Below are 25781 nucleotides of genomic sequence, written 5' to 3' on the forward strand. Positions count from 1 at the left end.
CTGAATTAAATCCCTTTGTTACAGATTCTCAAGGTTCTCTTGGTCTCCCCTTTGATAATCATTCCACTGGGAAGCATTGCCTAAAGTTGCCTTCTCCATTAGATGTGAATTCCAGAAGCCTGGGTGCTGAATCTCAGTTGTTTCCTGAACTCCCCACCCCCAAAATTCAGCCCACCATCATAAGTTCTCCATCTTTGCTGAATTGAATTTCATCTCAATCTCTCTTCAAAATGGAGAGCCAACTGAACAAAGTACTGTATTTCTAAACCAAGACTGCTAAATGTGGGCCATTAAGAAAGCTAGCAAGGAACTGGGATAATACCTGATTACCTGATTTGCAGATGCTAAATAGATGTTATGTGTACATTGGCTGTAATATGCTGCACCTGCTGTTATCTGATGGAAAACAAATATAGAACAGGTGATGCCACCAATGCTATCTATTGTTCTAAACACCAATAATTCCACTGATGAATGAGGAAACACTGAAGCAGAGGTCATCAGCTTTTCTAGTCCTAAGTGGCTCAAGGGAGCCAGGCAAAATGCAGTACTCAAGGGTGCCATGGGCAAAAGTAAAAGAACAAAGGAAAAATATAAAGCCATTCTTTTTATATAAAATCATTTAATTTCTTTCTCTGGTAAAATACACTCAATCCAGATGCAGTGGATCAGGTGACCAGATTTTTTCAGGAGTCTTACTCCACCAGGAGCTGATTCCATCTGTGTCAAACCTGGCTCTGGTCACAGAACATTCACATCTTTAATTCCAAATACTGAATGTGATGTAAATGATGTAATCAATATCTAACACATGAGTATATAGTTACTTGGTGGTCACTGCACGAGGTATCAATAATGCAGGCTCAAAAAATTAGATGTATAGTAACTTGGCCCTTTCCGAAAATAAACATATTAGGACACTAAGCTTACACCTTAAATAAATCCAAAATAAATACTAAGTAAGTGCTAGCTCCTGTGAGGAACATTGCATGCAGACGATGAACTCACATGTGTGGCCATTCGTAATACAAAGCCCTGGAATCCCAACAGTGCCTCCTCACAAAGCCAGTCCTGATGTGTAAGGATGTACATGAGAATAACACACAGCTTGGCCTGGCTGCTGGATTCCACGTTCCAGTGGGATTTGGAGTTCAAGCGTAATTCCTAATAGTTTCCAACAGAAAGCAGAGCAGTGGCATTTTCTTACTGGTCACTTCTCCCAAGCTGTGAAGCCTGGATCTGATCAAGGAAGTTCAGAAGTCTTCTGGTTTGAGTAGATGAACCCCAGGGCTGTTAACCTGGGGACACGGATTCCTTCAAGCTGCAGCGTCCTTTGTGATGGGAAGGGTTTCCTTCCTCCCCTCCTCACTGCTGATCACACAGTGCACAGAGCACCTTCATTCCATGAATGAGAGCTTCACTTTCTGCTTGAGCCTCAAGCCCTGTTTCTGAGCCCCACTCCCATCACATCTCCAGTCTGCCTTCGTGCTCACAGAAATAGTCTAGAGCTGCACGCCAGGTTCTGATCCAAGAATAAGACATACCTAAAGAGTTTATAAATGATAAAGAACCTTCCAAATGATGTAGGCAAGAGGAAAATGCTTATTTTACCACCATGCACACAACCCATCTAAAATGCAACCCAGGAAATTATAGTTTAACAATATTCTGGACAGTACCAAATAGATTAAACTATCCTTCAACCTAAAGCAAATACCATTCCCTTGAGGAAAACCAGATGTGAGTGTTGTAGTCTATTAGGTAATAAATAAAACAGTACCATCAGTGCTATAAAAACAGACAACAGACCTGACATTTAATGGAGTGAGTTAGCATTGCCTCTATTTAGTATTATCACAGATAACTCATCTCTGCCAGGAAATCCATAAAATGTGTGACTTTGCTATTCATGGCCATCTAGAACAGGGTCTTTTAACCTGTCAAATCAGTTTAATTATGGCCCATTTTCTAGCAGAGGTTGGGGTTGGGGAGAGGAGAGCTTTGATTTCCCTGTGTATGGGAAAACAACTTTCACAGCCTATTTGGCTCACAGGTACACTTTACAGTGTAAATCCCCTTGGTTACTCAGAGGGGATCAAGGAAGCTCCCCCACCCCAAACTAGGATAGACCCAGCTGGGTGATGAAATCTGGCCATCTCTGGAACTGCTCTCCCTCCCTACAGCTGAGCAGGTATCCCCTACCAGCCACCAAAGCCCCACTCTTCACCTCTGAACCCATCTCCTGACCCTGTAGGATGCCCACACGTTGAGCCATGCTAGACATGTCTGCCTAAATCATGGCTATGCATCTGAAAGAAAAATCTCTACTTTGGAAATTAGTTTTAATGTAGACTCTCCTTCCAACAGGAACTTTTCTTCTATCCTGAAGAAAACACAGAATGTAGACTAGAGTCACATACTGACCCTTCCAGGTTCAGATTCATGATAAAATCTGGGCAGCTCAATCCTGGTAGCTCAACTCCACAGCAAGGCCCAGAACCACATAGTCCAGGTAACAACTTACCTCTTCCTTGTCACCAGTGGGAAGAGCTGCCTGCTTTTGTTCTGTGTACAGAATTGGTGTAGAGAGGTGTCCCGAGTGGATGCAGGACTGCCACAGAAAGGATGCTGGGTCTGGTGGTGGGGAGGGGCATCCTTGGGAGATTGTGCTTTACCAACATGGCTAGAATTACCTGAGAAATGGGAATGACCACACACTTCCTACTTGATAATCAGCCTACCATCTAGCTTTGCCACAACCAATTGTATGACTCAAGTCAACCATGCATTCTCTCTGGACCAATGTTCTCATTCCATAGCAGGCACTCAACAAATGTTGACTACATGAAAAAGCATCTCATATCACAAACTACAGGGAACTGGTTAAACAAAGTGACTGCTGGGGCCAAGGCCAGACCCCCAGAACCACAGAAAGTCTTTCCCCTCTACCTTGAGGCTTGAGCAAACAGCCCAGCTAGCTGGCAATGCCTCCTCTTAGGTCTGACCACCGTACCTCCGTGGGGTGAAGGGACTCAGCCCGTGTGTGATGCTGCAAAGGGAAATGACAAAAAGAACATTCTCTGGGTTCTATGATGGACTAGGGAAACTGCACTGATCAGATGAGAGTCAGCCTTGCATTTTACCTTTAACCCTGGCCCCTGCTTCCATGTGTCCATTGAACTGTTTCACTCAATAGCTCTTAATTTCTGTACCCTTTACAAGAGGGAGTATTAAGGAAGTAAAAGAAACTCAAATCAGGCTGTTTGCTAATGCTAGTAATGCTGAACAGAGATTAGGCAAATAGAAAACTGTGGACTACAACAGTTTACATTTCTCCACATTCCCCTCAGAAAATAGAAAGCCGAGTTGGGAGCATGTTCCAATGGCTGAATCCTGGGGGGAGATGATGACTCTGATGAAGTGAGAGGTATAATTCTTGGTGCACATGTTAAACCACCAATATGAAGCTGCTTTGGCTAAGCCTAGGAATGACTGGTTATTGAGACTTCACTGAAGAAGGAAGAAAACATGAATCTGCTCTGGGGTGCCCTGAACTATGTTCCCAGAGTCAGGGTAGGAGTGGAGCAGGGGGCTGAATCTAACGCTCTGCCGTTCAATCAGCTTAGATGGACTGTTCCTGGCCCCTGGAGCCAATCCCCAGGAAGGATTCTGTGATGATAAGTCTGGCTCCATGCTGAAGCGCCTCCAACTCTGCCCACCAAACAAAGCTAGCAAATTGTAAAATGTTCATCATTTCCTAATTTTGTGTTATAAAATGGAATTAGGAACATAAACAGTAACAAGTAGCAAAACCCCGAGCCTGCGTAGGACAAGCATCCTCTCAGCCACCTCTGCGTAGGCCAATAAGTTTGGAAAGTTTTTCACAGTTTTCAAGTTTCAGCGACTCTGCTTTCTGTTTCAATCGTTCATCTCTGTATAATCCTGCCAAATTGGTCAACTCCGACTCTGAAAGATAAAAGAGGTAACCAATTCATCAAGAGAGGTGAGCTCCTTTGTTTCATCTCAGTACTTCTGGAATCAAAGCTTCTTTTACTTTAATGTTTTTTCTTTCAATTAAATTTAAGAAACACTCATTTACTCAAGAAACACATATCGGGCAGCTACACCACACCAGGTGCTGAGGATTAAGGGACACTTGTGATCCTGGAGTCCCACAGTAACGGGCTCTATTACAAAAGCACCAGACTTAGTTCTTATCAATAGAACATTTGGCACCAGATTTAGGAAACCTGCACGTGTGCAGTAACAGGAGACTCTGTTTCAGGGCATTTCTGTGAATGGTATTCAGATGGCAGTTGGGAGTGAATGGAGTCCAATGGCCTGTTCCTGTCATCTGAAGCAAAGACAGCTGCTTCACTCTTCCCCTGCCTCGCCGGACTGTAACTCATACACGCTGACTGACACACAGCCTACCTCTGCTGGGCATGCCCTCTCCAGAAGGCCAGGTTGCTGGTGGCTTTCTTCATCCCTTCACCACATGCAAGGTCCCTAATTCAAAGGCCAAAGGCAGCTGAGCTCTTTTAAAAGTGAAATCATCTGTATCCAGTGACCTCTGTCTCCTTGACGAAATGTATTTCATTTTCTCTCCTTGGTAGAGAAGGTCATTCTATTTTTAACCAGAATATAATCTCTGCTGTCTTCCCCAACTCAACAGTGGTTTGGCTGCCTCTATTTTTTACTCTTTTGTATGATTTCAGAGACATACTTAGGAAGCAACGCCTGAAAAGCACCTCCAGAGACGTGCTGTGTATTAACAGGATGGCGGGCTTGGAGGGGCTACGTGGCTTCTGAAAGCCTCTGACAGCAGGGAGCTACTCAATGTTTAAAGGGTCATACTTGTGAAAATGCTATTTTAATCATTCTGAAATATGTCTATCCATTCTTAATCATTTTACTGACAGATTTTGTTTTTCTTGGTGGAACGAGTGGCACCTGTCTGATTAATCAGCAAACTGCCTGGAAACAGGAATTAATACTTAGCCAGGAGGAATATTGGGCATTGGTTTCTGAATAAGTTTCCATCAACACAAAAACACTGGCATTTCTGCTGACAATGATTCTCTTTACACCAAGTAATGCCCAAAGTACAGATTAAGTGTATGACTCCAAGGTGAGGGGTGGGAATGCATGAAAACCCACCCTCTACAATGGAGGCTCAGAGCCTGGGCACTGGCCCAGCAGTCGCTTGGCAAGCAGCAGGTCTCCCAGGCTCCAGAACAATGTGCCCTCACTCCGTGGCGTGGGGCCTGCGGTGCCTGCCAGCCAGAGCTTGCCTTGGCACAGGCATCCTCGCAGGTGATGCAGCTTCATGGAGGATCATGTGCCTCACCCAAATGAAAGCCCTCTGCTCCTTCCTTCAGCCCAGAGTGCGGCTCTATTTCTCTGGCTTCTCTGGCATGTGGGAAACCTCTTCAGTAGGGCTCTGTGAAATCAGTCTATGCCTTTTGTCCTCTGGGGTCACAGTGACACCAGTATATACAGCACATTTTGTGGCTCTGCTTTTCCTTGAAATGATTTCCTTAGGTTTTGTTTACTGATCTTATCCAAATGTCTCATTGCCTGAAATCTCATTCCAGAAAACATTAAGGCTAGTGATTCTTACTATCTTCTACACTAACAATCACTGTAATAAGCTTATAAAAGAGAACTGCACATCCATGAATGCTTTTCTCACAACATCACTTGCTTTTCATAAAGTTCACTGAAACCAGGTTTCAATGCTCCAGAGGCTGAGACCCCCTCCTCCAGAGCAATGACCTTGTACAACGACAGTGTTGCAAGGAATCATGTCCCCATGACCACGCTTGGAGAAACCTCTCTCCAAACTGCCAGTGAATCATTTTGTACTTCAATGAACAAAAGGTCAAATCAATGAATATGTTACTTTTCACAAGTTCTGTTAATGTTCAATAACTTCTAAGAAAAAAGATCTTTGGCAGGAACAGGATCAAGAGAACAACATCTCTGCAAAATGTTTCCCTTGCCCTGAATGCCGGTATAATGGATGGACAGAGCACTGAGCCTTCAGGGTAAACTGACTCAGGCAAATTACCAAGAGAGGCAAGTCTCAGAGCCTCTCCTAAAAACACTCTGCACAAGAACTCAGATTGGAGTCCTGACAGCTGGAAGACCCCAACAGATCCCAACCACTCTCAGGATCCAGGCCCATGAGACAGTGCAGCATCCAGTCTAGTCAGGCCAAGCAAGGAAGGACTGGACTCCACCAGGAGTCAGCCACTTACTACATGCCAGACACCATACTAAGTGTTACACTCATACCATCTTCTATAATCCATACAACTTTTCTGGGAGGAAGTACATTTTATCCCCATTTCAAAGCCTAAGCTCCTACCCACTCTGCTACCCTGCTCCAGGGTGTGGAAAGAAGTTCTCCTCTGCCAGGCAGGGCTGGGATCTCAGTTCAGCTCACCCAGGTCAGGAGGCAGTTCCTGCCTGCTACTTTGGTCCATCCCAGCCCAGTGGCATGGCCACTTCCCCTGGCACCAGGCTTATTATCTAGATGCGTCTGTGAAGGAGTAAACAGGGCAATTAGTGTTCATAGTAAGGGATTACTCAGAAATTCACTCCGATGAACCATTCTAAGAGCAGAGAAAAGAAATTAACAAAGGATTTAAAAAGACAATGGTTAACTCTGCTAAAAACAGTTTCCATTCGGTATTTTGCCAAGAGTGAACTTTGTTCTCAAGTGGATTTATTTTTACAACCTCCAAGTGCTAAATTTAACCTTGTTGGCTGCACTTGCTGCTGGATCCGGAGGGCAGATGCTGCTTGTTCTCAAATGGCACTTGGGTTGTGGGGAGGCTTCAGACAGCCACCAACCTTAAATGCCAGAAATAGATTTTTAAGGGGTGTGTGCTGATAACCCGCAGTTTGGAACTTGCCGGTACATGCATCACGCTCACCCACTGGATCTGTTTATACCCGGAGAGTGCCAAAGCCCTGAAACTAGGCTTCATAAGGATGAGGACAAAAGCCTAGAAGTCACCTTACGTGTAATCCTTACCATGAGCTCTTTGCATAGTTCCAGCAGGTGTGTGTAAGTGTGTTTGAAGAATGTGAAATGCATATTTTAATTGATTTCTTGCAGAAAGCAACAAATTAAAAACCTCAGGGCCTAAAAAGATGCTGACTTTTATGACTGTGCCCTTCACCTGATTTGGATCAAGGCCTTCACCTGATTATAATGCCTTTTAGTCCAAGGCCTTAATCTGGCCCCAAAACTCTTTCCTGATTTTTGAAACTTGTAAAACCTAGTTCAATAATGGGGGTAGGCTCTCTTTTGGCAGAGAGGAGGATATAGCTAAGTGGTTAGAGTACATGCTTAGTGCATGAGATCCTGGGTTCAATCCCCAGCACCGCCACTAAAGTAACTAAGTAAATAAACCTAATTACCCATCCCCCCAAAAAACAAAAACAAACAACCCCATAAACAATGCGGTAGGAACTCTGTTTTTTTTTTCCCCAATAAAAAATCAACTTCCTCCTCCTGCTGAATTCCCCCTTAGATCCCAGAGTCATTGCCCACAAAGCTCCTAATGCACCTGAGAGGTCAGCTGGGCTCTGCCCTACAGAAGCAGAGGGCAGAGACAAGGTCCCTCAGGGCCAGGGTTAGGACACTGGCCCTGCTCTCTGATTCTTAATGCTCAGCATTTTCAGTTTTCCAGTCCTGAGAATCTTCTTTTCAAAAGACATTTGTTGAGCACCTGTTCTGAAGCAAGGACAGTGCCAAGGGCCTGGGCCACAACATTAGTAAGACATGGTTCTTGTCCTCAGAGAGCCCAGAATCCAGCAGGGAGACTGTCATGTGGCTACAGAACACTAACACTGTGAGGGTGGTACTGTGTTAACAGGATGAGCAAAGTGCTTTAAAAACACAGAGGAAGGAGAGATTAACTAGGGGGTGGGGTTGATGGGTCAGTGAGGGCTTAGCAGCTCTATGACTGAAGATCTAAATTTATCAGACACTGTTAGATGTTTATAATACCCAGTAATAAGCTATGAGTTAAAAATGAGTTTGCTTTTTAAAAATTACCCAAGCCAAGTTTTATACGATAATTAACAGACGTATGTGTGTGATGTGTGTGGAATTCAAGTGGGATGAAAAGTAAGCCTGTTGGCTGAGAGACAGGGTTGCCCTTGCTACCAGCACTCCCCACTAACACTCACTGGAGTTGTAAGCCAAGTGGCAACACTGTCACCCCCACTGTCTCCAGAGAGAGAAACAGAGTGGAAGGCCTACTTCAGGGAGGGTCATTTTTGTTCTGTGTGGCCACAGCTACCTGGAGAGGAAGAGAAGGGGCACATTAACTCAATACCAACAACATATTAAACTGTTTAGGCTGGATCAGTTAGATTTCCCTCCAGGGAATGTGGAATTAAGAAACTTTGGACTAAACCAGCTAACTGTTTAAAGAGGGAGCTTGGGATATACAAAGGGGCCAATAACTGGTGGGATTGGGGACGTTGGGAGAGTGACTAGGAGGGTAGCAACCAAAATAAACCATAGCAAATCAAGGTGGTGAAGGAAGAGAGCTTGAAGAAGCAAAGGAAAGCAGATGGCAGAGAGAGGAAAGAGGGCAGATAGGCAGAGAGAGGTAGAGACTAAGAGACAGACAGGCAGATAGGCAACTAGTGCTGCCTTGTTCCTAAGATTTCCAAGTCCTGGCCAAGTGTATACTGTCAATAATTTTTTTTTTTTGTAGTATCCTGAAAGGGCCTCTGTCCTCTCCCTGTTCACGTAAACAAGTGCAACTCAAACAAGGAGAGAGGAAGGATCAGGAAGCTGGGGATGCCTCAGGTTGGAAGCATGGCCATCAGCTAAAGCTCCTTTCAGAGCATCTTACTTTGTTGTTTTTCCTTCCAACAAGTGGTCTGGATGTAATCAATGTAATCCTTCTCTATCGTCTTCTCCAGGTCACGCAGAGATGCTCCTCTGTAGGCCTTGTCAAAGTTTTTATCCACAAAGTAAGGCACCTGTAGGTTCTGGGTTTCTCTAGAAATGGTGTAGCCCAAGGTCCTGAAACAAGGAGAGGGGTGCTCAGGTAAGCTTGTTACATTTGGCAGTATCACTCTCAGCACTGTCCTCACAGACATCATCACAATCACCCCTTCATAAGGCAGATGCAGATACCATTTTCTAATACATCTAACATTTATTATTTCCCAAGCAAAGCAGTAAGTGTAAGGTAATGATTGTCGATATTACATGAGCATGTTCAAACTAGATCCAGCCTCAACATATTTTACTTTATTCCCTTAAAGGATTTACCTCTCTCTCTCCTATTTTTTTTTTAATTTAAGGCAACCATTATGATGGTTTATTTTACATATACTGTGAAATTATTACTACAATAGGTTCTGCTAACATCCATCTTGTATGGATACCATAAAAAGAAAACAGAAGAGAATAAAGGAAAAATAATTTCTCCTTGTGATGAGAATTCTAAGAATTCACCCTCTGAACAACTTTCCTATCATTTCCTAGCATACAGCAGTGTTAACTATAGTTATCATGTTGTATATCCCTTGTACTTATTCATCTTATAACTGTTAGTTTTTAACTTTGACCACCTTCCTCTGATCCTCCCTCCCTCTCCCCTCCACCTTTGGTAACCACAAGTCTGATCTTCTCATCTCTTTTTCTATGAGTTTGGGGTTTTTTTGTTTTTTTGTTTTTTGTTTCCCAGATTATACATATAAGTGAGATCTTACAATATTTGTCTTTCTCTGTCTGACTTATTTCACTTAGGATAATGCCATCAATGTTGTCACAAATGGTAGGATTGCTTCATTTTTTATGGCTGGATAATATTCCCTTGAGTATACATACCACAACTTCTTCATCCATTCATCCACTGATGGACACTGAGGTTGTTTCCATGTCTTGGCTATCGTAAGTAATGCTGGTAGAACACGAGGGTGCAGATACCTGGATTCACCTCTCTTACGTTGCTTTCTATGCTAAAAGTAGAATGCTGAATGCTTAAAAAAATAATTATATATTGTGTAGGACCTAGCATGGCACTTGGAATAGAGTAGGCTATTGGTAAATGCTAGTTGAATGAAATGATTGTTACAGTAAACTATTTACAAATAACCAGATAGCTCACAGCAACTTAGTTCCAATTTTTAGGACATGATAAAAAGTACTTCACACATAGCTGCTAGGTGAGAACTGCAAAAAAAACTCAGATAAAAAGATTTCAGTGATACTTCCAGGCTAACTCTCTGTGGGTCTGAGATATCCAATGGTATCCGGTGCTCAGAAACAAACAAGTCTGGGTTAACTAAAGTCTAACCATAAGGAAGCATAGAAGGGAGCTCAAATTCAAGTTAAAGCAGAGTGAGAGTAATGTGCAAAATCCAAGCTGATTTTGTTCAAACTAGAAAAATTCCATCCTAAATGAGTTATATTTGACCTTCTCCCAGCCTTCTTTGATATCTCGGCTTAGGGATCTTGCTGAATGTCTAAGAACATAGGCCATGACTGCTCTCACCTGCCTCTGGGAAGCTGTTAGCAGGGCAGGTTCCTGCCTGTCCCACTGGTTGACAAGAAAGGAGGTAGCAGTAGCCTATGGAGAAACATGGAAGTCAAGAAATAGAGGGAATCACAAGATATCTTTCCATTTCTTTGTATCATCTTCAATTTCCTTCATCAATGTTTTACAGTTTTCAGAGTACAGGTAACTTCCTTCATTAAGTTTATTTCTAGGTATTTTGTTGTTTCTGATGCAATGTAAATGTTTATGCTAGTTATAAAATTCTGGTTTTTGAAGTGAAAAAAAAAAGTGAATGAAGGGCCGCAAAAGGCAAAATATCCTTCTTTTTTATGGTTGAGTTGTATTCTATTACATATATATGCTACATCTTCTGTATCCATTCACCTATTGATGTGCACTTAGGATGCTTCCATATCTTGGCAATTATAAATAATGTTGCTGTTAATAGCGGGGTGTATATATCTTTTTGAATTAATGTTTTTGTTTTTCTCGAATATATGCCCAAGAGTGGAATTCCTGGGCCATATGGTGGTTCTATTTTTTGGTTTTTGAGAAACCTCCATACTGCTTTCCATAGTGGCTGCACCAATTTACATTCCCACTAACAGTGTACAAGTCTCCACATCCTTGCCAACATTTGTTATTTGTGTTCTTTTTGATGATGGCCATTATGACAGGTGTGAGATGATATCTCATTGTGATTTTGATTTCATTTCTCTGATATGAGTGATGCTGAGCAACTTTTCATGTTCCTGTTGGCCATCTGCATTTCCTCTTTCGTCTGTTCAGTTTTTCTGTGCATATTTTAAATGGCTTGGTTGGTTGGTTGGTTGCTTTTTAATTGAACTACAGTTGACTTAAAACATTGTATTAGTTTCTGGTGTACAGCATGGATGGACTTGGAGGGCATTATGCTAACTGAAATAAATCTGACAGAGAAAGACAAATATTGTAAGACATCACTTACATGTAGAGTCTAAAAAAATACAACAAACTAGTGAATATAACAGAAAAGAAACAGATCACAGATGTAGAGAAGGAACTAGTGGCTACCAGTGGGGAGAGGGAAAGGGAAGGGGCTGATGGAGGTGGAGGATTAAGGGGTACAAACTATCAGGTATAAAATAAGCTACAAGGATGTATTGTACAACATCGGGAATATAGGCAATATTTTCTAATAACTATAAATGGAGTATAACCTTTAAAAAATTGTGAATCACTATATTGTACACCTATAAAATATAATATTGTATATCAACTATATTCCAATTTAAAAAATATGATATTGTAAAATAAATATATAAATAAATCTTAAAAAAAAAAAGAAATAGAGGGAATCAAGCCAGCATGACCTGATAGCAAACTCTCTCTGAGTTTCAGCTTTCCTCTGTACAAAATGAAGATACTGATCTAGAATGACAGTCTTCAGTCTATAGTGATCACCAACAAGAGCTCTTCCTGCCCCATGGACTCCACACGTGGAAACGTTTTTGTTTACTAAACTATAATAGTAACTAATGACTTATTTCTCATTGTTAAATTAAAAAAATAATCCAGGGATTCTCAAACCTTAGTATGGACCAGAATTATCTGGAGGGCTTGTTAACAACTCATATTGCTGGAATCAGAGTTTCTGATTCAATAGATATGGAGAGAAGACTAAGAGTCTGCATTTCTAATATGTTGCCAGTTAATGCTGATGATGTTGGTCTAGGGACCAAACTTTGAGAACTGAATTAAGTGAAGTAATTAATTGAAGAAATCTAAAAATTCCTATCAGACCTCATATTTTCCATGCAATACAAACTTTATAATGAATTTCTATATTTTCAGCAAAAGCAAAGAAATGAGATACAATGGCTTGACTATGTAGCCTTATTGTAAATAAATGTCCCATTCTTGCAATTTTTAAATTGGAAATATCACTGGATCCTAGTTACTCTGTTCTCAGATTCACAGGGGTCCAGCAACACTATCACAAGCTCAGTAAGGTCCTTTCTGACTCTAACATGGTGTGATAAGGATTTACTCTGAACCTAGAGTTATTCTATTACTCCTTCAGAAACCAGCTGTTGCTGTTCTGCAGCTGACCGAATGATGTCGCTGCAGAACAAAACAATCCATGGCCTGAGTGTACAGGAAACTGCCTACAGTATTTCTGAGTTTGTATTATTACTATCCAGCTGCTCCTTGAAACACAAAATCAGTGTTTTCTACAACAAAAGGTGAAATGAAATGTTAATAATGTACTAGCAAAACATTCAAGTCTTTCACCAGATTATTAAGAAGATTTATAAATATTTGACTTACGATTTATAGAATAGACTATATGGGGGATTAGCAGCTAGCAGCTGAGTAATGACAGATATAATCACAATCACCAGAACTGGAAGTAACTGAATAAATGCAGAATATGTAGTCTGAAAAAGAAAAAGTATTTGGTGTTAAGTGTTCATCAATATACAGTTTACTGAAAATAGGATTGTTTTTCCAAAGAAAATACACATTACCAATGCATTGCACATAGCGTGAGGCTTTTCTGGGAAGGCGTACTTTCTGCTGAGAAGTACCAGACAACTCTGTTCCATCTACTGAGAAGGCAGAAGGAGGCCCACCCACAACCTGGATTGACACCCAGTAATCCTTCTGCAGCCTTCTTTTCTAAGAACAATGAAGCAGACACCCGTGGGTGAGTCTGCCCAGACTGTGACTCTCACAAGATCATGTCATATTATGTAACTCTGTCACCCTGGCCATACCTGAAAGGACTGTGGGGGCATCTAGGGAACATCTAATGGTAGCAGGGATAATCACATTCTCCCTCCTAAGAATCTGGGATGGAGATTCATCACCATTCACTGCTAGGCAGTCACTTGAAGAAAGGACACATACTCGGAGGCACTGTGGACTGGCCATTTGCAAGGGGAAGTAGAACAAGCCAGGCTGCTTAGAGAAGACAAAGCAGATGCAGAGAGGCAGGAAAACTGCAGACAGTCTGGCCCCAAGAGTCGTGGAGAGCACAGCTGTGGGGGTGCCTCACAGCACTGCAGTTCCTGGTTCCTGTCTGTCATGAGGCCCAACGTGCTTCCTGCCTTTGAGCTTCATGAGACTCCCTTGATCCCTTCCCTTAAACCCCCTTTAGTTTTGAATATTTTGAAAGGGCTTCCTATTCTCTGCAGTTAAGAAAACCTTGGTTAAGACAGCCCCACAGGGGAACAGATATTCTGGGACAGTTATCAAAGAATGGGAAGAGGGGTACCATTCTGGTCTATTTGGACCAATTACCCACCTCTTCTTACCATGCCTCTGCTTTCCTAAAGCACCTGTTAGCAACGTATCTCACAGTAAACTTCTAAAACCTGATCATACTCCATGACCAGCTCAGTACAAATGTTTATGGACAGCAGTTGTCCTGTCCCTTCCAGGTACCTGAGGTTTATCTTCTTCCTCTTCCTTCCGTGTCTGTGTCCTCTCATGTCGGTGCCGCCGGCGGTAATAGTGGGTGTCATCTGTCACGTTTGAAAACATATGAATATTTCCTGAAGAAAGAAGAACACTTAGTATGCGACAGGGCGAACACCCCTTCCTTGCTTTTTCCAAAGTCCTTGCTCCCAGTTAGGTTCTATATAGGTCAAGTATTCTCCCATTATACCCAATAGGAAAATAAGACAGTAGGTACACCAAGTGAACCAGCAGGAAGTAGAATGTACTTAGCTCTCTTGCCTTGATTTAAATAGTCTTTTGTAACTAGTGAGTGAGAGAATCTCAAAAGAGCATTTGGGTCATGAATCCTGTCTGACATGCTCATGTCTGCCTCCTTGACCAGTATTAGATTATGTCACTAATATCTTTAATGGCAACTCATAAAATTCAGTTTACTTCCTAGGCATTTAATTTTCCCAACTTCCAACTTTCTGGGAGTACTTTTCTAACCTTTATCTTTATATGGTTGCTATTTTGATGATACAGGCATTTTGCTTCTAATTTATAAAGCACTTAAAAATATCTAATCCTCACAGCAGCCCTCTGAGGTTGGTATTATCAGCCCCATTTTTCAGGTAAGGAAGTAGGATCAGAGGGACTAAGTGATTTGATCAAAATCATGCATAGCTGGAGACTGAAGACTTGCCTTAAATCTCAGCTCATCTGATTCCGAAGTCTTGCTGTTTCCACCATACCACAGTGCCTTTATTCAGATCCTCAAATAGATCCTCAAAGTATATACAACTTTTTAAATGATAATTTTGGAATACTAACCAGTAGGAAAATGTCCTCCAAAGAAGACATTGAATAGCTCTTCTGGAGTGATGTCAGCCTCGAAGTCCCTATAATAATTATAAGGTCTGGCTCGAGGAGCAGTGAAAGTCACCTGTTCATCTCCATACTCATCATAGCGGAGTCTCTTATCAGGATTGCTCAGAACTGCAAAGGCATTTCCTATCGCTGCAACAAAAACAAAAAGCAAGTGAGTACATAGTCTGCTGTAGCTGAGGGTGATCACAGTAGTAGCATGAAGAGCCCAAAGTTGACTGGTGCTAGACAAGTTCATAGTGGCCCAAGAAGAGGTGCTTTGGCCTAGAAAGTGCTTGGCCTTGAAATTTACCATGGTCTAGTCTGATAAGCCAGAAACAACTCTGGATTCAAGATGAACTAAGAACTACTGTTTTCAGTCATCAAAAATGTATTTTTATTTCACTTGAGAGCAACAATTTATGGCTGGAAACAGGTCGTACATAAGTAGTGGTATTCTAACACGCAGTCACAATCTCCTGAACAAAACAGTCAGTAAAAATCCTCCTGATTGGCTAAAAGCAAAGTCCTTACTCATCAGTCTTATTTCAGCTTGCCTTAGAAAATGGTTTTTAGAAATTAAGAGATGTATCTCTAATGTCTCAAGGAGGGGTCAAAGACTGAATAGATTACATATGCTTACCATCACTTCTCCTCCCTATGCATAAATGTGCAAACTTTGTCCAATGTTATTTAAGCATACAATCAGTACAACCAATTGAAGAAATGTTGAAAAAAATCTTTTAAGACACCGGTGCCCCACTACCTTTAATTCAGTCAATGCTATCAGAAGCATAGTCAGAAAGATCATTTTTTTTATGATTTTCTAGCTAGGTATCTGGATTAAATGTTCGTAGCAATAAAACAGTTAAGCAGAAAAAAATAAAGAGAAAAACCTAAACAGAGCTGCTTAAATATTCACATCCCTTGAAATCTGGCAGATTCTCAGAGAAATGCCATTAGTCTGTGAAATATGATACATGAAGGTCTGAAGAGAATGTGGGTTATCTATTTGTTTCCTTGTAGAAAGTGTGGGGGGAACTGGATTCACAGTGGCACATTAACAAAGGTAGAGTGTCCTCTGAGGTAAATGCTGACTTTAAAAAATTTCTCAGATCTATCATTTTTTACTTTTTCCTTTGAAAAATTTTAAATCTACAGAAAAGTTGAAAAAATAGTACAATAAACACTTTTACCTATATTCATAGGGAATTGTTAGCATTTTATTTTCCTCAACTCTCTACACATACATACCTATGTATATGTTATTCTTTTTTTTTTTGCTGAACCATTTGAAAGTAGGCTGCAGATATGACATTTTACCCCTAAATATTTCAGCATATATCTCCTAAGAAGAAAGTCATTCTAAGTCACAATACTATTACCACAGCTAAGAAAATTAACATCAATTTATAATCACCTAGTGAATCTGTGCAAGGTTCATGCATTGCATTTGGTTTCATATCCCTTTAATTTAATTTAGAATAGACTCCCCACCTTTTTTGCTTTTTATTATTTTGAAATTTTTTGAAGAGCAGGTCAGTGTTCTTTGTAGAATGTCCCATATTTTGATTGTTTCCTTTTTATTAGTTTCAGGTCAAACATTTTGGCAAGAATACTACATGGATGCTATACCACATAATGTTAGGTTGTTCTAATATTGGTGATACTAAGTTGGATCACTTAGTTAAAGTGGTGACAGCTAGTTATCTTTATTATAAAGGAATTTTTCCCCTTTGTAATCAGTAAGTATTCTGTGGGGTGATACTTTGACATTATGCGAATATTCTACTCAACAACCTATCACTCAAAGGTTATAGCATACACTGATAATCCCTGCTTGAATCAGTGACTTCCCTGTGGGTGAAGCTCTTAAGTAAGATTTTTATGTGTTAAATCCAAAATATTTTTTAAGAATATATTTCTTAACATATGGAAATCAATGGAAAAAATATTTGATCTATAACTAAGGTTTTGCTCTTTAATAAATGCTTTATAAAACTCTTTCTTTTGAACATATTAATAACAGAAGTTTCATGAACAAAGAGTTCCATGGTCAAAGAAGTTTGGAAATGCAATATAGGCTCTACTTGCAAGCGGCCACCAGCCTCTAAGTTCCACAAGAGGAATCATATCTGTTTTATTCACTGTGGCACCTGGCGCATAGATCATCAGTAAATATTTGCTGTTATCAATGAATGAATGGTTCCAGAAGGTATTATAAAGAAACCAAATATGTTTTCCAAAACAAATTAAGGTAAGTGAATGAAAACAGAAGAGAACTATACTGGTAATCACTGTTTAAGAGGTGTAGCAGGAAAACAAAACAAAACACCCTGCTTGTGGCCTTATAAAACAATTTTAGGGGAGGCTGAAAACAACCTGCTGTGAACAAACACCACAAGAAGGGCAGAATTAAGCATCAGTTTAGGATCAGACCTTTGAAAGCATCTGTTGCTCCAGGAGCACAGTTCTTGTCAGGATGAAATTTCAGGGCAAGTTTTCGGTAAGCTTTCTTAAGTTCTTCATCACTGGCATTTCGTGAAACTCCCAGAATTTCATAGTAATTTCTGCATTTCTTGATTCTAAAAACACAAATCAGAAACACTTTTTGTATGTCTACAAAGGCCCCTTTTGTGCAATTAACTGCAGAAGAGTACGTCGATCCTCTCTCTAATCTCCCAAAACAAACCTAAAAGAAAATTGGTGAACACATTAATGAAACATTCAATTCATTAACAATGTCCTCCTCCCACTGAGTGAATAATTCCTTTCAAAATATTTTTTTACATCTGATATTTTATTCTTTCTATATTCCTGTAAGTGGATAGAATAAGTATCCTAATTCTTCTACTAAGGCCCAGGCTAAGGTCCTCAGAGTTGAACCACAGGATAGTAACGCCAAAAGAAATACCCTAACCACCCCCCCCCCCTTTTTTTTCCTTTTCCTCCCTCTCTATCCTTTTTTCTTTATGGTCATCTTTTGAAACTTTGTTTTAAAAAGTTAATATATTCTCATGGTGGAAGAAAAATATCCAGTAGTACTAAACTATATACAGTGAAAAATCTTCCTGCTTCCCCATTCCCTGTCCCCCAATTTCCTACTCCAAGGATAACCACTGTTAGAAATTTTCTGTGAATCCTATGTACAAAGAGAACACATGTATAGAGACCTCACCATTTTTTTCTTACCTAAATGGAAGCATATTACAATCATCCTTCTACATCTTGCTTTTTTTTAACTAACAATTTATCCTGGTGATTGATTCATGACTTATATGAGAAGCTTGTATATGAGAAGTATAGGGATAATAGTTTAGACCACCAGAGTGGCAGTTCTGAACTTTTTGATCTAAGTCTTTAATACTCTTTTTTTTAATTGCAGCATAGTTGATTTACAATGTTGTGTTTGTTTCAGGTATACAGCAAAATGATTCAGTTACACACACACACACACACACACATATACTTTTTCATTCTTTTCCATTATAGGTATTACAAGATATTGAATATAGTTCTCTGTGCTATACAGTAGGTCCTTGTTATTTTGTTGTTTATCTATTTTTTTAACTAGTACTGTGCATCTGTTAATCCTAAACTCCTAATTTATCCCCCCTCCTCTTTCCTCTTTGGTAACTGTAAGTTTGTTTTCTATGTCTGTGAGTCTGTTTAAGAAGGCTTTTATACTCTTAAATATTACTGAAGACCCCAGAAAGGCTTTTGTTTATGTGAGTTATAGCTATCAATATTTATTATACTAGAAATGAAAACAAAAAATTTTAAACACAGGGTGATATAATTGCATGTCATATAGCCTTTCAAAAATTCCACTGTATAACCCTGAAGGAATGAGAGTGAAAAAGGCAAATAATGTATTTATATTATTATGAAAAGTTTTAAACTTGCACACCACCCCTCCTCTCCCAAAAGGATCTTTGGGATTTCCAAACTATACTTTGAGAATGGCTGGACTAGAGCATGAACTCTGGAGTCAAGATGCTTCGGATGGGATCTCATCTTGCTGTGCACTTACTTCTGTGCCTTAGTGTTATCTTCTGAAATAGGCTAATAAAGCACACCTGTATTTCACAGAACTGTTATGACTAAGTGAAGTATTCATTAAAATGCTTGATAGCATCTGACATGATGTAAATATTGGCTATTATTAAAAATCTACCACATTCTTTTTAAAAAGCTGAATATTATTGAATTTTATGGATGTATGTACATTCCCTACTGATGGGCATTTAAAGTATCTGCAGCTTTTTGCTACCACACAATTGAGTTAGGCAGGGAGAGGCCCAGAGCCTGCTGAGGAGTTCACAGCAAGTCAGTAATACCGGCTGGACTATAACGTCAGTCAGGGCCATTCCCTAAGAGCTGCCAGTGGGGATCATATGGCTCCCCACCCTAGCTTCCGATCCCTGCTTCCATGGTAGATACTCTCCTGCCTCTCTTTCTCATACATTTATATTTGTTTACTAACAGCTTCACTGAGATAAAATTCACATATCACAAAGTTCACTTTTTTAAAATTTTAAGATGAATAAAATTGTCATTAAGGCATTTTAGCAAAACTGTCATGCAGACAAATTCTGCACTCAGAATACCTGAATTAGAATTCCAGCTCTTTCACTAACTTTAACAAAGTTCACTTTTTTCCAAATTGAGGAATAGTTGATAGTTGACTCTTTTAAAATGTATGATTCAGTGTTATGGTTTTTTTTGTTGTTGTATATTCACAGAGTTGTGCACCCATCACTACTAATTCCAGAACATTTTCATCACCCCAAAAAGAAACCCCATACTCATTAGCAATCACTCCTCATCCCTCTGCTCCCCAAACCCTGGCAGTCACTAATTTTTCTGTCTCTATATATTTGCCTATTCTGGACATTTCATATAAAAAGAATTATATAATATGAGGCCTTTTGTGTTTGGTTTCTTGTACTAACACTATATTTTCAAGATTCACTCATGTTGCAGCATATATCAGTACTTCATTACTTTTTATTACCAAAAAATGTTCATTGTACAGATATTCCCCATTTTGTTTATCCAATTATCAGTTAATGGACATCTGGGTTGTTTCTATTTGGGGGCTCTTATGAAAAATGCTATATATGAACATTCATGTACAAGTTTTTGTCTGGAAGTATGTTTTTATTTCTCTTGGTATATATCTAGGAGTGGATGGCTATGTCATATGCTATGTCTAACCTTCTGAGGAACTCCCATACTGTTTTCCAAACTGGCTGCAGCATTTTTCATCCCTACCAGCAATATAGAAGGGCAATTTCTCCATGTCCTCACCAACACTTGTTATTGTCCATCTTTTTGATTATAGACATCTTAGTGAGTACGAGGTAGTATGGTATCTCATTCTGGTTTTGATTTGCATTCCTCTAATGACTAATGATATTGAGCAAACTCTTCGTATGCTTATTGGCCATTTGTATATCTTTGAAGGAATGCCAGTTCAGATTCTTTGTCCATTTTTCAATTGGTTTACTGTCATTTTATTGTTGAGTTGTAAGAGAATTTTGTATGTTTTAGATACAAATCCCTTATCAGATATATAATTTGAAAATATTTTCTCCCATTTTGTGGATTGATTTTTCACCTTCTTTATGGTATCTTTTGAAGTGCAAAAGTTTCTAATTTTGATGAAGTCCAATTTACCTATTTTTTCTTTTGTCATTTGTGCTTTGGGTGTCAACAAAAAATCATTACCTAATCCAACATCATGAAGAGTTACATTTATGTTTTCTTCTAAGAGTGTTACAGTTTTAGCTCTTGCATTTAGGTCTTACGTTAGGTCTTTGAATTAGTTTTTGTGTTTGTGTGAGGAAGGGAACCAAGTTCATTCTTTTGCATGGGGATATCCTGTTGTTCCAACATTTGTTAAAGACTATCCTTCCCCCATTAAATTGTCTTGGCACACTTGTCAAAAATCAATTAACCATAAACATAAGGGTTTGTTTCTGGACTCTCAATTGTATGCTATTGATCTACCTGTCTATTCTATGCTAGTGCACACTATCTTTATTACTGCAGCTTTGTATTAAGTTTTGAAATCGGAATGTGTGAGTCTTCAAACTTTGTCCTTCTTTTTCAAGACCGTTTTGATAACTAAAATCAGGAGTGAAATAGGGCACAGTTATTTTAGTATTCTCCTGATTTTATTTATTTTAGTATTCTCCTTTTCTTTGCTTGGTCGGTCTAGTTAAATGTTTGTCAATTTTGTTGGTATTTTCAAAAATCAGTGGGAGAGGATATAGCTCAAGTGCTAAAGCACATGCTTAGGTCCTCGGTTCAATCCCTGGTACCCCCTCTAAAAATGAATAAATAAATATACACCCCCTCCACCTCCAAAAAACCTGATTTTTGGTTTTGTTGATTTTGTCTATTGTTTTTCTATCCTCTATTTCATTTATTTCCATGCCATATTATTTCCTTCATTCTGCTTCTTTGAATTTAGTTTGTTCTTCTTTTTCTATAGAATTAGGTTATTGATTTGAGATTTTTTAAAAAAAATATAAACAATTACAGCATTTAAAGCTATAAATTTCCTTTTAAGCATTGCTTTAGCTGCATCTTATATGTTTTGGTATGTTGTGTTTTCATTTTAATCCATCTCAAAGTATTTTCTAATTTTCCTTGTGATGTCTTCTTTGACCTATTTGTTATTTAGGAATATGTTGCTTAATTGTCACATATTTGTGAATTTCCCAAATTTCTTTCTTTAAAAAAAAAATTTATTAATTTCATTGAGGGGGGAGGTAATTTGATTGATTGATTGAAATGGAGGTACTGGGGATTGAACCCAGGACCTCCTGCATCCTAAGCATGCACTCTAACCACTGAGCTATACCCTCCCCCTCTCCAAATTTCCTTCTGTTGTTAATTGCTAAGAACATACAATGTTTGATTATTTTATTTTATTTTATTTATTTTTTAGTTGAAGTATAGTCAGTTTACAATGTTGTGTCAATTTCTGGTGTACAACATAATGTTTCAGTCATACATATACATACATATATTCCTTTTCATATTCTTTTTCATTATAGGTTACTATAAGATATTGAATATAGTTCCCTGTGCTATACAGTACAAACTTGCTGTTTATCTATTTTATATACAATAGTCAGCATCTGCAAATATCAAACTCCCAATTTATCCGTTCCCACCCCCTTTCCCCCCGGTAACCTTAAATTTGTTTTCTGTGTCTGTTAGTCTGTCTCTGTTCTGTAAATAAGTTCATTTGTATCTTTGCTTTCAGATTTCACATATAAGTGATATCATATGGTATTTTTCTTTCTCTTTCTGGCTTACTTCACTAAGAATGACAATCTTCAGGTCCATCCATGTTGCTGCAAATGGCAATATTTTATTCTTTTTTTGTGGTTGAGTAGTATTTCACTGTATAAATATACCACAACTTCTTTACCCAGTCATCTGTCAGTGGACATTTAGGCTGTTTCCATGTCTTGGTTATTGTAAATAGCGCTGCTATGAACACTGGGGTACATGTATGTTTTTGAATTAGAGTTCCCTCTGGATATATGCCCAGGAGTGGGATTGCTGGATCATATGGTAAATCTATTTTTAGTTTTTTAAAATATACTCTTTGTTTGTTTGGTTGGTTGGTTTTTTTGTGGGGGAGAAATTAGGTTTATTTATTTATTTTTTTAATGGAGGTACTGGGGATTGAACCCAGACCTTGTGCATGTTAGGCATGCACTCTACCACTAAGCTATACCTTCCCCTCTATTTTTAGTTTTTTAAGGAATCTCTATACTGTTTTCCATAATGGCTGCACCAAACTACATTCCCAACAACAGTGTAGAAGGGTTTCCTTTTCTCCACACCCTCTCCAGCATTTATCGTTCGTGGACTTTTGAATGATAGCCATTATAACTGGTGTGAGGTGATACCTCACTGCAGTTTTGACTGCATTTCTCTGATAATTAGTGATATTGAGCACTTTTTCATGTGCCTATTGGCCATTTGTATGTCTTCACTAGAGAATTGCTTGTTTAGGTCTACTGCCCATTTTTGGATTGGGCTGTTTGTTTTTTCGTTATTAAGCTGTATGAGTTATCTGTATATTCTGGAAATTAAGCCCTTGTTAGTTGCATCATTTGCAAATATTTTCTCCCATTCCGTAGGTTGTTTTTTGTTTTGTTTATTGTTTCCTTTGCTGTGCAAAACTTATACATTAGGTCCCATTTGTTTGTTTTTGCTTTTATTTCTATTGCCTGGGTAGCCTGCTCTGGGAGGACATTGCTAAGATTTATGTCAGAGAATGTTTTGCCTATGTTCTCTTCCAGGAGATTTAAGATGTCCTGTGTTATGTTTAAGTCTTTAAGCCATTTTGAGCTTATTTTTGTGTATGGTGTGAGGAAGTGTTCTAACTTCGTTGATTGACATGCTATTGTCCAGCCTTCCCAACACCACTTGCTGCAGAGACTGTCTTTTTTCCATGTATACTGCTGCCTCCTTTGTCGAAGATTAACAGTGCTTGATTTTAATCCTTTCAAATTTATTGAGTCATGTTTTATGGCCTAACATATGGTTTATCTTGGAGAGAATTCCATGCATACTTGAGAAGAATGTGTGTTCTGCTGTTTTGGGTAGAATGTTGTACAGATGTCTATTATGTCAAAATGGTTTTCCCTGTCTTTCTTACAACAGAAGCAGGGCAGTGACCTCAGATTATGCCCTAATATTCCACTTCCACCTAGCCTTGCCTCTGAGGCCAAGAAGCTATTGTGCTTCAGTAATAATAATAAAAAATAGTAATAGCAGTCAATCCTTACATAGCACATTGTCTGTGCCAGGCACTCTACATAAATTCTCTTATTTAATCCCACCACAGGCTCACCTTTGTACCCCAAGCAGCTGCTCTTCAGTATAAGTGGTGTTCCCTTCACCCTGCCAGGTCTGATTCCACTCATTCTCAGACTTCTTTTCCTTTTGTGCCTTCATGCAGTTACAGCAACCACAGGGGTCATGGCTTTCAGGAGGTCTGTCTTCTGGGTATTTGTTTCTTCTAACTGCATCGATGTAAGCTGCAAAGCAACAGCACAATGAGGCCTCGTGTTGACCTGCAAATCAACTTTACTACTGGCCTTAGCCAACTGGGAGGCTGCTTGTAGGCATGAGCAAGTGAGTGTGAGGGCCAGGCTACTGACATCATCTGACTTTTAAGCATCCATACAAAGCTGAACAAACATCTTCCTTGAGAAAACAATACAGAAAATACACAGGCAACCATGAAGAACTTATAATGCCAGAAACATGAAGCATAATAATGTCCACCATACCTACAGTGGTCAGTGAGCAAGTGATCACGACAGAGCCAGTAAAGGGTTCAAGAGGTACTTGGCCAATACCTTGCCTTTACGGCAGCACAGGGGAAGCCTATTTCTTTGTGGTCCATGTTCAGAAGTGAATTGATTATAACACATTTTTTGTTGCAGTGTCTCCCACTACTAAGATTTACAGCAGAGTTGATGTCAACTTTTTAAACTCACAGTTATAGAATTAATACCTACAAGACATCTGGCTGGACAGATCAAGCAGATTTATGGGTAAGACTTACTCCTGACCACAAAGTCGTTATAGTTTAAAGGGAGAGGTTTTAACTAATCACAATGCATACAGAATGCAGAGGGTCACAGCAATCTAGTTAAGGAAGGCACAGTACTCCTGTCCTGTCTGGAGGATCTGGGAAGAACTTTAAAAACATCTTTCTCCTGCGTAACATCTCTTAGGGACTACCCACTGCTTCCTGTTCAGATTTCTTATCATGGGCCCAGCCTGCGGCTCCAGCCTCATCTCTCACCACAAGCTCCTTTGCAGTCTATGCTCTAGATCACACCAACTCCTTTCAGATCAGCAAAGCTTTCTCTTTTCTCTGTGTCTTTGCATATACTGTTCTTTCTGCCTGCAAAACCTCCTCTAAGTAGGCCTGGCTAACTCCAGCGCATCCTTCATGTCACCATATGTAACACTTTCTCCACAAGGCACCCTCTGACACCCAGACTGTGTTGAGTGCCTTGTCAGTATGTTTCCCAAACATATGACCTTGCTGTGTAGCACAGGACTTATTGGCCGTTCTGTAATTGACTGCTTAGCTGCCAAACTCCTTCAGTAGACTGAGAGTTCTGTGGGATCAGAGGCCCGTGTCTTCAAATCTCTGCTGCATGATCAGCATAATACAGGGTACCCAATAGGTATTGGATCAGTACTCTTTGCCTGACTGTAGGATGGAAAAGGCCGGCCTATGCGTCCTGATGTTGGCTGCAGGGACAAGACCAAACTGAGGCCGAGGTTGAGGCGGCCCAGTTTGGAGGCGATGATAAGGACGCGGTAAACAAACTGCAGGAGACCGCACCACCATGCTAACCCTGGGGCGGGCGGGGCCTGCCCGCTGAGGGCCCTGGGCGGGGCACGGGCCGGGGCGGGGCTGGGGGCCGGAGGCAACAAGTCGTCACGGGTGACTCTGAGTACCGGGCCGGGTCCTCAGCTTGCGCCAGTACTCCTGGTTTCCGGATCCCGACCGCCTGCCCTGGGCTGTCCCCCACCTCTCCAGGAACCCTACTCAGGCCCAGCATCTTCTCATAGGCCTCCATCCTTCATCTTAGGCCCAGGATCTCAGCCCTTTCAGGCGCCGCCAGAAGCCGCATCCCAGATCTCTCTCTGACCCTGCCCTGTCCCACCCTCCGGTCAGGATCTGGTACCTTCCGTCCAACGCTCCCCGCTGCCCAGAGTCGCTGCCATATCGGTTCCCAGTCAGCAGATCTGGCGAGCCTCCCCCGCGTCCGAGGCTGAGAGAGAAGGGGCCAAAAAAAAAAAAAAAAAAAAAAAAAAAGAAAACAAAAAAAAACCGCGGAGCATGCTGGTCATTGTAGTCCAAGCTATAGTATATGCGGGCCATTGGAC

The 25781-nt window shown here is 40.1% G+C and overlaps 1 protein-coding gene and 1 non-coding gene across 3 annotated transcripts; both read right to left on the reverse strand.

Annotated features, from left to right (window-relative positions):
• Positions 1 to 602: 602 nt before the first annotated feature.
• Positions 603 to 25688, reverse strand: DNAJC18 (DnaJ heat shock protein family (Hsp40) member C18). Of its 2 annotated transcripts, XR_010380378.1 has the most exons (9): positions 25580 to 25688; positions 23719 to 23905; positions 17271 to 17416; positions 14799 to 14984; positions 13971 to 14080; positions 12852 to 12961; positions 8886 to 9058; positions 2525 to 3966; positions 603 to 1544 (listed from the first exon to the last, which is right to left on the reverse strand). XR_010380378.1 is itself a non-coding variant. In XM_031449130.2 (8 exons), the coding sequence occupies exons 1-8, from the start codon at positions 25617 to 25619 to the stop codon at positions 3842 to 3844; spliced, it is 1077 nt and encodes a 358-aa protein (XP_031304990.1). In that variant the 5' UTR covers positions 25620 to 25688; the 3' UTR covers positions 603 to 3841. The 2 variants fall into 2 exon arrangements, 1 of the variants encoding a protein (XP_031304990.1); XM_031449130.2 differs by having other exon boundaries at positions 603 to 3966.
• On the reverse strand, positions 21637 to 21710 carry TRNAP-AGG (transfer RNA proline (anticodon AGG)). The gene has a single exon. It is a non-coding gene; the product is annotated as a tRNA-Pro (tRNA).
• Positions 25689 to 25781: the final 93 nt, after the last annotated feature.

The sequence above is a fragment of the Camelus dromedarius genome, chromosome 3, assembly GCF_036321535.1.
Source record: "Camelus dromedarius isolate mCamDro1 chromosome 3, mCamDro1.pat, whole genome shotgun sequence".
Taxonomy (NCBI): Eukaryota; Metazoa; Chordata; class Mammalia; order Artiodactyla; family Camelidae; genus Camelus; species Camelus dromedarius.

Bases quoted from the DNA above. Each gene is read 5' to 3' on its own strand.
- DNAJC18 (XM_031449130.2), bottom strand. From the start codon at position 25,619: ATGGCAGCGACTCTGGGCAGCGGGGAGCGTTGGACGGAAG. The intron at 23,906-25,579 runs GTACCAGATCCT...GTTGCTTTGCAG, and splicing joins CGGGGAGCGTTGGACGGAAG to CTTACATCGATGCAGTTAGA. The intron at 3,967-8,885 runs GTAAGATGCTCT...TTTATCTTTCAG, and splicing joins TTGGAAGGAAAAACAACAAA to AGTCGGAGTTGACCAATTTG.